The 13669-nt window shown below is 40.0% G+C and overlaps 1 protein-coding gene across 1 annotated transcript in view; it reads right to left on the bottom strand.

Moving 5' to 3' along the window:
- Nucleotides 1–7865: 7865 nt before the first annotated feature.
- LOC307004719 (uncharacterized protein) overlaps nucleotides 7866–13669 on the bottom strand; it is a 46053-nt gene continuing 40249 nt past the window's right edge. The window contains exon 3 of the mRNA XM_079624134.1: nucleotides 7866–8693. Within this exon, the coding sequence (XP_079480260.1) occupies nucleotides 7899–8693 (795 nt within the window). The 3' untranslated portion in view covers nucleotides 7866–7898. The remainder of the gene's footprint in view (nucleotides 8694–13669) is intronic.

Raw genomic sequence — 13669 nt, 5'->3', positions numbered from 1 at the left:
GATGGTTTCAATTATACTTAAAGTGGTAACGAAATAAATTTTTTCAAAATATGAAATAGTATATTAAAAATACACTTTAGGTCATCTTCAATGTGTCCCAAAAAAGCACAATTTAGTACACTAAGATGATCTTAAGTTTATATTAAGCAGTACTTAAGATAAGCTTTTAGTATATTAAGATAAGCTTTTAGTATATTAAGTGCAAAATAAGTGGGTCGAAAATAGAGCACTTTAAGTACATTATGGAAGTGTATTATGGAAGTGTACTAAGTGCACTTAAAATGTATTTCAGTGCACTTTTTTTCACCTGGGCATGCAGACAGTCAGAATAACAGGGAAAACGCTTGGTAAGGCAGGTTAAACTGGCAATACTTCGCGATGTGAAAGCACATGGGCCGTTTCTCAATACCAAGTACGCAAACTTCGGACTTGCCAAGTTCGACTTAGGAGAACGAACTCCCGAGGACGAGAGGACGCAAGTCCGGTTATTCTGCAAATGGGACAGCGGCGTTCTTGATCGCGTCACTCAGCACGCTCTGGCTACTCCGGTTATCTTTTTATGTATATTTTAGGCAACAATAAAACGAAATATGGTATAAAACAACACTCTGCCTTTTTTCATTTAAAAAAAATCTTAAACACATTATGGCCACACAAATGTGGTTCAGGCAACGTGTACATTGATTATCTTCACTGCATAACAACACGAAATAAAACGCAACCCTGCTTCTTTTTGCTTTCATTTTAAAAATATTAAACATTATTGAACATTAAAACTGACATTTAATAAACAGACGGGGTTGTGTCATTTTATTTTATTATACATGTACAGTGAAGAGAATGTATAATAAAATAAATATAATTTTTTTTATATATATTTTAAAATATATAGCCTAAAATAAAATTACACAACCCTGACTCTTTTTGTTAAATGTCAGTTTTAATGATCTGATATCCAGTATAAAAGTATAAGTAAATAAAAATAAATAAAGCAAACAATTCAGTCAAACATAAGTCAGCTTAAAATAGCCTATAGATAGCTCAAGTTAAATAGCCTAAATATATAAAATTATGAAACTTCACTTTGCCCTCAGCCAAAACGATTTGCCATGGAACAAATTATAGATTAATGAGACCAAAGATCGCCCGTTAGATATACACAAGACGAATTATATCTCATGTTTAACCACTAGACTAGAGACACCAGAGCCAGCGGCAGACATCAGAAGCACTAGCCGAGGAAAAGCTGTTCCAGTCGCGGTTATTGAGCGCTGAGCGCCCGGTGATCGCCTGGATCTCACAACTCCGAAAAAGTCAGATACATTTTTTAAATAGGCGCTATCTTTATAAATAAACCACAGATTTGAGCTTTAAACAACTACATTCTCGACTGAAACACTCTTAGAATTACATTTCGTGACACGATAACAGTAGTATTTTGATATTACGCGGGTTTTCTCCTCTGCCATTGACGCTTGCTGGTGGGACGAGATGCATTCTGGGATACCTGTCTGTCTCAAGTCCGCACAAGTCACCTCTACATGCATCCTCGGTAAAAGGGCGGATCAAGAACACATCCGGGGATTTGAACTGGACTTGGCTAGATGTGAACTTTTGAATTGGGACAGTACTTGGGCAGCGACTGATGACGTTTCACAAGTCCACAAGAACACAAGTACAGACAAGAACACATATTGAGAAACGGCCATGGTCACAGCTTAAGTAGTCCCAAACAGGAAGTGAATGTAGAAGCAGCAGAGGGAGTGCTCAGTCAGTACTCGGGTGATGGCTCCCTCTGCTGGCTTGGCATTACAATGAGTAAAAAGCACAGTATCATCTGCATACATTAAAACATTTACACCTGGACATACTTGAGGCAGATCATTAATATAAATACTAAATAAAATCGGTCCTAAAATTGACCCCTGAGGAACCCCCGTAGGGCAGCTAGCAAATGAAGAGCATTTATCAGCCACTCTTGTGCATTGACTTCTATTACTGAGGTATGATTTCATCCACATCAAGGCAGCATCTGACAAATTAAAATTCTGAAGTTTGACATTAAATGGTTATGATTCACTGTGTCAAATGCCTTTGTTAAGTCTAAGAACACAGCTCCAACAACACCACCTTTTTTTAAGTTGACTTCTAATTTGATCGAGAAAATAACAATTAGCAGTTTCGGTAGAATATTTTTTTCGAAACCCAAATTGCATTGGGTGTAGATTCACTTCACTTTCGTTTAAATAAGAAACTAATTGATCACAAACTACTCTTTCTGCAATTTTTGATGCAATTGGAAGGATACTTATGGGTCTATAATTTGATGGAAGAGTCCTATCACCTGCTTTAAAAATAGGTGTCACTACTGCCGCCTTCCAGCAGTACCAACCTTGACCAACAGAATCCAATCTCAAGTTAATTAATACATCGTTCAACCGGACTTAACTGTTTTATATATATATATATATATATATATATTTATATATATATATATATATAAATATATAACGCAATATTTTGAATGTTTTTATATTTTGTATAATAATGATAATAATTCGTTACATTTATATAGGGCTTTTTCCAGAGACAGGCTGGGTCTTCTTCTGCAGTGAAATGTTTAGGCACTCAAGCTCTCCAACAACAGCAGAAGCAAGTGTGAGGCCCAACACAGTCTTACCTTTGCTGAAGTGCTCAAATAAGCCACTGTTCAGTTGAAGCTGTCCTAGAAACACTTTTTGCCATCTCCTCATAGGCTGCCAAGTACCCGCTCATACTGCGCATACTGCCCTAGCACAGCTATTATAGCAGATATATATATAGCTATTATAGTTGGACATAGGGGTTTCAGTGTGGTGATGGGTACATTTTCAGAGGTAGCTATGTTTTCAAACATTCTCTTAAATGTTCCTGACTGGCTAAAAAGGATGCCTAACTGGTGGACCCAGGAAAGGCAGTCCCGGATCATTGGGGAGACTGAGCACCCAGCCTGTGTGATTAGACTGACACAGTGTGCGCCACAATGCACATAGAGAGCTAATGGCTGCTGCTCCCTCACTATTGCCTATGCACCGCTGTACTTTCCTGCCATGTTCCTGCCACGTAAAGCAGACATGGGCAGATTGAGCCTCAACAGCACATCAGTTACCATCTTGGCAATGTCCTGGCCTGTTGTCTCTGACAAACTGTATAATCCAATGAATTCCTCATGTGGAACAAGGTCATGGTCCACATAGCACAGACAGACACTTTCCTGCTCAACACCAGAAATATCCTGGGTACCATCAACTACTATAGAAAACTGAACAAGGGTTGGAGACCTAATCTCACTTGCAATGCCTCGGATTATTGTACTGGCCATAATTTTCAGGATTTCATTATGTGATTTAGGGCTTCTGTATGCAATGGTGTGATCTGTTAACCATTTCAATAAAATGGGATCATCCTCTTCTGCCCTAAGTTTCAGGAGCTCATACAGATTCCCACTTTCATCAGTATGGCCTCTTAAAGATTGTCCCTGCCTTACCACATGCCGTACAGAGCTAACAATTCTCCTCAAGCAATGTCTTGCCACCTCCTGCTGTTTACCCCATGCACTGGATAACTGGGCACTGACTGGGTTGGACTGATGTGCTCTCACAGTCACATAATGTCAGTGGGCTTGGGAGGTCTTGTGTGCTGTAAATTTTTCAATGTCTTTTTTCCAATTTCTAAAGCCTGTACTAATGAAAGCAGCACCAGGTCTATGACCTAAAGAGTACTGATTTGAAACCCCTTTGCTGCAGTAAAAACACAAGACCCCTCTCACTGGTGGACTGTAATGTAGCCATGGAAAGTCTTGGTACCATTTCTCTTGAAATGCCAATGACTTGTTTAGAAGTATTTGTTTTTCGATACACTGGGGATGTGGTTGGTGTGGCTTTGTGAAGTCACTGAGATCTGAACTAAAAACTGTGCTTGTGTCCCCTGTGCTGGCAATATCGTCTCCTTGTGCTGCTTTCTCTGGCTCTCTCCCTGGTTCTGACCCTTCCTCTACTCTCACTGTCGAAGGACAGTCGGACTCCTGGAACAGAAGATGTGTTGCATACTCCTAATAACTACCTCATCCAACCCAATAGCAAGACTTCTAAATTAAGACTCTTTTTTTTTCACAACACTTGTTAAATTGGCTAATCATGCTGTAAATTGCTGAGCCAGTGGTGCTTATCTGCTGGACAGCCACACCTCCAAAAAACATTAACAAAAGCTCAACACACTTACCTGAGATCCTAACCTGACTGTCCCTGGTCTCCCTGTCCCTCAGTACTTTCTGTATCCTTTACCTGTGATACCGTGACGTTAGTATTTCCATAATCACCCATTCTTATAAAGATGTTTTGCCTTAGGCCAAATTGCCTTAATTTTGTACTTACTTGGCGGTTTGGTGCACTGAAAAATTATCTTATGTCCGTTTTTCTTTTCTCTGGCTAACAACACAAAGCAATAGTTGTTTAAATATGTTAGGTTCATAGGTGCACCACACGGTAATATAATAATTATTAAATTATCTTGCGTCCTTCACATAGTATTTTAGGTTTCGTATGGGGCAGAGGATGTATGTTAGTTAGATATTCAACTGCAGGTATATCTCTATATTTTCTGGGATTTTATCGATAACGATAATTACACAATATTTTGCTGAGTGCGCTATTGTCCTGGTACATTGGCAGGTTTAGGACTGCCATTGACAGCTGACTCCTAAAGTTTTTTGATATTCTTCATATTCTGTGTGGCGGTCAGTTCACATCAGTGACAAATATTTTTTCTAATATGTTTCAATTAATTTTGACCTTTTATGGGCATTTTTACCTTTATACATTTATTTTTGAACCTAATTATAAGCATGCATCATCTTTTGTGTAAATTTCATAAATGTAATCAAATTAAATTATAATAAGACACAAAAGGGCTGTTACCAATCAAATGAAATAAGTATCAACAAAATATTTGCAATGGAGAGTAAACACAAAAGCTGCATTTGAAGTGCCATTTAGATGCTTTTACACAGACATAACTAATATTTTTATGTTTTAAAAATAAAATGTTGACTATTTCTATTTGAAATTATGTAAAACATGAAAAGATACTTTAAAAGTGTAATTAAAACCGCCAGAAGGGGGCAGCAAGTCACTGTTACTGAGTGAGTCATTGAGATTCAACTGATTCGTTCAAAGACCTGATTCATTCAGTCGGAAACCCGTCGGTGTGTTTCTCAGAGACGCAATTACGGCTCTGTGGCTTAGTTTTGAACTATTTTCGTTGGCGAAATAGAGCTAAAACAGGCAATATGGTGTCTAAAATGTACATCACTTAATATTAACTTCTTGTTTATTAAACTTTAATCAAATCCCGTTTGTTATCATGCTAATATCTGGAGAAAAAACGCACCCTTCGTGTGATATATTATATTATATTAACTATATTAAATTATATAAACTGACTAAAGCACAGTGAAAGTGTCTAACTGTGCACACACGCACTAATCTACAAGACTAAGTTACAACACTTAACTGTTAGTTTATGCGTACACTCTATAGGGTGTGTGTGTGAGGGATATACTACGGGATAAAACAAGCTAGGTAAAACACATAGACTGTATAAAACAAGGGTAAACGCGCTAACATAGCGGACTACATCGGTGACAAAAGTACATTGGTACACAAGTACACAATCATGATTTTTTTTTACAAGATTTATTAATGACTCGGCATCATCTATATTAAAGAGAAAATAATCACTTCATCCGATGTTTAAAGTGAATAAAAGAACATTGACTTACTGGAGTTCCACAGTTACTCAAAAACTCGATTTTCGCACATGTGTTTAAAGAAGATGGTATTAAATAAAAGCACCACCACACAACATGACAAACACATTGGGACAATTTTTATTATTCTTATAAAACTGAACAAAACCACAACTAGCGGTTGTAAACGAATAAAATGAAAAATGCTTTGGCACGTCTGTCGCAACTTACATAGTTTAATTATTTTCCGATATCACGTCTCCTTTTTATCAGCATTATACAAGTGTACCCAGCTGGAGAAGGTTACATCTCTCTATCATTCATTTCAATTAATATATTTATATCTACAAAAAAAAATTGTCTACAAGTACGTCTACTGGTTTGACCTATGTAAAGAAATGTTTATTGCCACGTTTGACTCTTAAATGTCATAAATAAAAAAATGTCTTTGTAAACCAAAATGCTAGTACATTACTGTCACGAACGCCAGTGAAGAACCCTCTGTCGGCCACCGGAGGTCTCACTCTCCTGAATATTAGCGTGGGCTTTGAACTACATTTCCCAAGAAGCCACAGACTGGGACTGATTACTGCACACCTGATCTTCATCACCAGACTATTTAAACCCTGCCTGTTCATGCACAATTTGTGAAGTCTGTTTGCCCCGGCTGCATTTCTGAGCATTATCTGATTATTGTATCTTCTGCCTGTGTTTGGACTCTGCCTTGGTTTACCGTTTACGACTCTTCTCTGCCTGCCCCTGATCTCTGTTTTACTTGACCTCCCACTTCTGCTGTTATCTGCCTGCCTTGAACTTTTGCCAGCCTTGACCACGTTTGTTGTTCTGTCTCTGATATTGTTGTTCGCCCTGGTATTTTGACCCACGCCTGGGTCCTGTTGCACAAAACTAGGATATCTTGGTGATCCTGGCTCAATTGATATTTTGAGTCTTCGTCACAATTACACACTAAGACCATGCATCTAATATTAATTTAAATAAAATATTCTTTTTCCCCCCGCATAATCTAACAATTTTGTTCCAGTTAACAACAGAGTTTCTATTTCCACTACATGCAAGTAGCCTGCCTGGTTTGCAAACCTCCACCCACCAATGTCTGATTGTGCCACACAAGATTAAAAAATACTCTCATTAATCAATCAACCTTTTGACAAACTTACACTTCTGTCTTGCCAAACAAGTGTTTAATAATGAAATAGGCCTATTCATTAAGTAGGGTTAGGGATTACATATTGCCCCAATTAAGTGTCGTCCATAAAATAATTTTTAATAAATATAACTATTATTGCATCCTGTTCATAAATAATACTGAGGTGCAAATAGTTTCTGCTACAATTTAGAAGCATAAAAATAATCTAGCAACTATTGGCACTTATTGCAAAGAACTGCTATTTTTAATGTAGAATATATCGCTAAGAAAATATGCTTAGTGTAAACAGCCACTGCCAGTTAAAAAAAAAAAATATATATATATATATATATATACACACACAAATATCAAGAAAAACATGTTGAATGACTATTGATTTCTAAAGTTACACATATGTTTAATGTTAACTACTGCAGCACTGGATAACCTATAAATGTAACAGCTGAAAAACAAACAGAAACTAAACTCTAATGCCGATCACTGATACTCCCTTCATAACGCATATATGTAAAACACAAATTCAATACATTTAAAGAATTCTTTAATTGAAACACTTAAAACACTTATAACATCACAAAGCCAACAATAAAAACAAACTTTCCAATTAAAAAAATATTACACTACAACTTAAATTTTCAATGATGTCTATTTAAAACTACGTAAGTTGCCTTGCATAAACAAAATTAACATCTTTAAAGACATTTCAGAAAAAAATATAAACAAAAAAGTGCAAACAGTTAAAAAAATTAATTACAATTACCACTACAAATAAAATTATAAACCACAAGATAAAACCTTCAACTGTTACACAACATATTTTTTAGGAAAACATATATATATTATATATATATATATATATATATATATATATAAACAAAAAACGCATATATATAGAAAACAATATTTTTGACCTAGCCTACTCAGTATCAAACTGCTCAGTGAGTTTTACTTGTCGCTTGTAGTTGGCACAGGCTCATCAAACAAATCACCACCTTCAGGAAACCAGCCGTCCATTTCAGTGGCTTCACCTTCATTCAGATTTTCCTCTTCAGCCACAGCCTTGAGAGCATTCTCCACCTTCTCCACTGCAACCACAATGTTGTCCAGCATTTTAAAAGTGCACAATCCCACCTCAAACAAATGCTCCTCAACGTCCTGTCTATCTGACAGTAGGTCAAGGAGCCCCTCTTTTTCCAAATACTTTCTCAGCACTGAATTGGACACTTTAACATCTTCTTCTCCAAAGTCTCCAGACAAGGACACTTTGGCAGTCGCATTGGCCTGAAAGCTTTCAAACCTCTGCAGCATCCCACACTTTTCACAGCAGTGAAATTTCTGTTTTCCTTCCACCTCTGCCTGCCAGGCACAGCACTTCGTACAGCATCGCCGTACAGTGACCTGTGCACCAGTAACATGGCCGGTCAATGTTCGGGTTTCACCTTCATCAACTGCAAATGAAGCATCCACAGTCACACCAGACAAAGCTGCCACCTCATTCATCTCAGTGCTTCTATTTGCAGTCGGGAACAGATCACCACCAAACTCCCTGGTAGACAAATTGATGATGTCATACCATCGACCACTGATCAACGCTCCCAGCTGCCTCTCCCACAACTGGATCTTTATGTGATCCGTGTCATCAGCTATATGGCAGGTTTGCATCTCAACAAACACACCATTCAACTCCACCATTTTAGGCGCAGAAGCGACATGAATCATCTTCACTTTGACAGCAGGAACCTGAAACAAACAGAACATATTTTTATTAAGCTAACAAAATAAAACAAACAAACACAGAAAAACAACTTCTATTACAAAGTCATACGTTTTATATTCAGAATAAAATATATTTCAAACTTAAAAATCCTTCTTTTTTTTTAACCCAAACAAGTAACTTTTTTATTCAAACACTTAATGACTTATTTACTTACACATAACAAGACTTAATGTCTACCCATGATTTATATGGATAAATGCATGCATGTATCTGTGTGTGTGTATATATATATATACACACACTGTGTTGTAACAACTAAATTTCTGCTGATAAATTACTGCTACAAAGTAAAAAAAAAAAACTGACGCTCAAGCCCCAAAATTATATAGGACAGCATAACAAAAGTAATTTTAGTATAACCATTTGCTCCAATAGTTAAATAAAACCCACACTATTTCTTTTCTGGGACTTTAAGATTAATTTAATAATCGTTTAAACTGTTGATTATTTTTTCCAATAATCAATGAATTGGATTAAAAAAAAACATTAATTTCCAACACTACATTAAAATACAGAACTGACAGTGCAAATTTAAAATCCAAAGTGCACAAACAAATTGCTCCTTGAACATCTCTGAGCTGTTAAAATAATAAAAAAATATTAAAAACATACACATGCTTTACATCTGCCAAATATATTGGCTTTTTTTAAATACAATGCACAAAAAGATGTATATATGTTTAAAGGGACTTGAGCTGTCAGAACAATACATACATTTATAAAAAATAAAGAATATTACAAATCAACAACTTAACGAAATTTGTTTGAACATCAAAACTTGTTCTCTACACTCACAAACTTATTTTGTTGTTTTTTGTCAAAGATCTTATAATATTTCACAAGCACATCTACACAAACGACAAATTACACGCAGTTGGATAATAATAATATAGCAATAATAATTCTTATAACAAGATAATATGTCTAATCTATCCTAATATTAATTATAAATACAATGTAGTCAAACGCACCCTCAGACACACTCAATATATCTCTCGCACTGTCGAGTACGTTCTCGGACACAATCAGTCTCTCTCGCACACTGTTAAACACACTCTGACACAATCAGTCTCTCTTTCGCACTGTCGAGTACGTTCTCGAACACACTCAGTCTCTCTCGCACACTGTTAAACGCACTCTCAGACACAATCAGTCTCTCTTTCGCACTGTCGAGTACGTTCTCGGACACAATCAGTCTCTCTCGCACACTGTTAAACGCACTCTCAGACACAATCAGTCTCTCTTTCGCACTGTCCAGTACGTTCTCGGACACACTCAGTCTCTCGCACACTGTTAAACGCACTCTCAGACACAATCAGTCTCTCTTTCGCACTGTCGAGTACGTTCTCGGACACAATCAGTCTCTCTCGCACACTGTTAAACGCACTCTCAGACACACTCAGTCTCTCTTTCGCACTGTCCAGTACGTTCTCGGACACAATCAGTCTCTCTCGCACACTGTTAAACGCACTCTCAGACACAATCAGTCTCTCTTTCGCACTGTCGAGTACGTTCTCGAACACACTCAGTCTCTCTCGCACACTGTTAAACGCACTCTCAGACACAATCAGTCTCTCTTTCGCACTGTCGAGTACGTTCTCGGACACAATCAGTCTCTCTCGCACACTGTTAAACGCACTCTCAGACACAATCAGTCTCTCTTTCGCACTGTCCAGTACGTTCTCGGACACACTCAGTCTCTCGCACACTGTTAAACGCACTCTCAGACACAATCAGTCTCTCTTTCGCACTGTCGAGTACGTTCTCGGACACAATCAGTCTCTCTCGCACACTGTTAAACGCACTCTCAGACACAATCAGTCTCTCTTTCGCACTGTCGAGTACGTTCTCGAACACACTCAGTCTCTCTCGCACACTGTTAAACGCACTCTCAGACACAATCAGTCTCTCTCCCACTGTCGAGTACGGTCTCGAACACACTCAGTCTCTCTCGCACACTGTTAAACGCACTCTCAGACACAATCAGTCTCTCTTTCGCACTGTCGAGTACGTTCTCAGACACACTCAGTCTCTCTCGCACTGTTAAACGCACTCTCAGACACAATCAGTCTCTCTTTCGCACTGTCGAGTACGTTCTCGAACACACTCAGTCTCTCTCGCACACTGTTAAACGCACTCTCAGACACAATCAGTCTCTCTTTCGCACTGTCGAGTACGTTCTCGGACACAATCAGTCTCTCTCGCACACTGTTAAACGCACTCTCAGACACACTCAATATATCTCTCGCACTGTCGAGTACGTTCTCGGACACACTCAAGTCTCTCTCGCACACTGTTAAACGCACTCTCAGACACAATCAGTCTCTCTTTCGCACTGTCGAGTACGTTCTCGAACACACTCAGTCTCTCTCGCACACTGTTAAACGCACTCTCAGACACAATCAGTCTCTCTTTCGCACTGTCGAGTACGTTCTCGAACACACTCAGTCTCTCTCCCACTGTTAAACGCACTCTCAGACACAATCAGTCTCTCTTTCGCACTGTCGAGTACGTTCTCGGACACAATCAGTCTCTCTCGCACACTGTTAAACGCACTCTCAGACATAATCAGTCTCTCTTTCGCACTGTCGAGTACGTTCTCGGACACACTCAGTCTCTCTCGCACACTGTTAAACGCACTCTCAGACACAATCAGTCTCTCTTTCGCACTGTCGAGTACGTACTCGGACACACTCAGTCTCTCTCGCACACTGTTAAACGCACTCTCAGACACAATCAGTCTCTCTTTCGCACTGTCGAGTACGTTCTCGGACACACTCAGTCTCTCTCGCACACTGTTAAACGCACTCTCAGACACAATCAGTCTCTCTCTCCCACTGTCGAGTACGGTCTCGAACACACTCAGTCTCTCTCGCACACTGTTAAACGCACTCTCAGACACAATCAGTCTCTCTTTCGCACTGTCGAGTACGTTCTCGGACACAATCAGTCTCTCTCGCACACTGTTAAACGCACTCTCAGACACAATCAGTCTCTCTTTCGCACTGTCCAGTACGTTCTCGGACACACTCAGTCTCTCGCACACTGTTAAACGCACTCTCAGACACAATCAGTCTCTCTTTCGCACTGTCGAGTACGTTCTCGGACACAATCAGTCTCTCTCGCACACTGTTAAACGCACTCTCAGACACAATCAGTCTCTCTTTCGCACTGTCGAGTACGTTCTCGAACACACTCAGTCTCTCTCGCACACTGTTAAACGCACTCTCAGACACAATCAGTCTCTCTCCCACTGTCGAGTACGGTCTCGAACACACTCAGTCTCTCTCGCACACTGTTAAACGCACTCTCAGACACAATCAGTCTCTCTTTCGCACTGTCGAGTACGTTCTCAGACACACTCAGTCTCTCTCGCACTGTTAAACGCACTCTCAGACACAATCAGTCTCTCTTTCGCACTGTCGAGTACGTTCTCGGACACACTCAGTCTCTCTCCCACACTGTTAAACGCACTCTCAGACACAATCAGTCTCTCTTTCGCACTGTCGAGTACGTTCTCGGACACAATCAGTCTCTCTCGCACACTGTTAAACGCACTCTCAGACACACTCAATATATCTCTCGCACTGTCGAGTACGTTCTCGGACACACTCAAGTCTCTCTCGCACACTGTTAAACGCACTCTCAGACACAATCAGTCTCTCTTTCGCACTGTCGAGTACGTTCTCGAACACACTCAGTCTCTCTCGCACACTGTTAAACGCACTCTCAGACACAATCAGTCTCTCTTTCGCACTGTCGAGTATGTTCTCGAACACACTCAGTCTCTCTCCCACACTGTTAAACACACTCTCAGACACAATAAGTCTCTCTTTCGCACTGTCGAGTACGTTCTCGAACACACTCAGTCTCTCTCGCACACTGTTAAACGCACTCTCAGACACAATCAGTCTCTCTTTCGCACTGTCGAGTACGTTCTCGAACACACTCAGTCTCTCTCGCACACTGTTTAACGCACTCTCAGACACAATCAGTCTCTCTTTCGCACTGTCGAGTACGTTCTCGAACACACTCAGTCTCTCTCCCACTGTTAAACGCACTCTCAGACACAATCAGTCTCTCTTTCGCACTGTCGAGTACGTTCTCGGACACAATCAGTCTCTCTCGCACACTGTTAAACGCACTCTCAGACATAATCAGTCTCTCTTTCGCACTGTCGAGTACGTTCTCGGACACACTCAGTCTCTCTCGCACACTGTTAAACGCACTCTCAGACACAATCAGTCTCTCTTTCGCACTGTCGAGTACGTTCTCGGACACAATCAGTCTCTCTCGCACACTGTTAAACGCACTCTCAGACATAATAAGTCTCTCTTTCGCACTGTCGAGTACGTTCTCGGACACACTCAGTCTCTCTCCCACTGTTAAACGCACTCTCAGACACAATCAGTCTCTCTTTCGCACTGTCGAGTACGTTCTCGGACACAATCAGTCTCTCTCGCACACTGTTAAACGCACTCTCAGACATAATAAGTCTCTCTTTCGCACTGTCGAGTACGTTCTCGGACACACTCAGTCTCTCTCGCACACTGTTAAACGCACTCTCAGACATAATCAGTCTCTCTTTCGCACTGTCGAGTACGTTCTCGGACACACTCAGTCTCTCTCGCACACTGTTAAACGCACTCTCAGACACAATCAGTCTCTCTTTCGCACTGTCGAGTACGTACTCGGACACACTCAGTCTCTCTCGCACACTGTTAAACGCACTCTCAGACACAATCAGTCTCTCTTTCGCACTGTCGAGTACGTTCTCGGACACACTCAGTCTCTCTCGCACACTGTTAAACGCACTCTCAGACTCAATCAGTCTCTCTCTCCCACTGTCGAGTACGGTCTCGAACACACTCAGTCTCTCTCGCACACTGTTAAACGCACTCTCAGACACAATCAGTCTCTCTTTCGCACTGTCGAGTAC

Source organism: Phoxinus phoxinus, assembly GCF_949152265.1.
Source record: "Phoxinus phoxinus genome assembly, chromosome: 9".
In the NCBI taxonomy this organism is placed as follows: Eukaryota; Metazoa; Chordata; class Actinopteri; order Cypriniformes; family Leuciscidae; genus Phoxinus; species Phoxinus phoxinus.
Note: the sequence above shows the minus strand (reverse complement) of the source record. Positions and strands in the feature narration are given on the sequence as shown.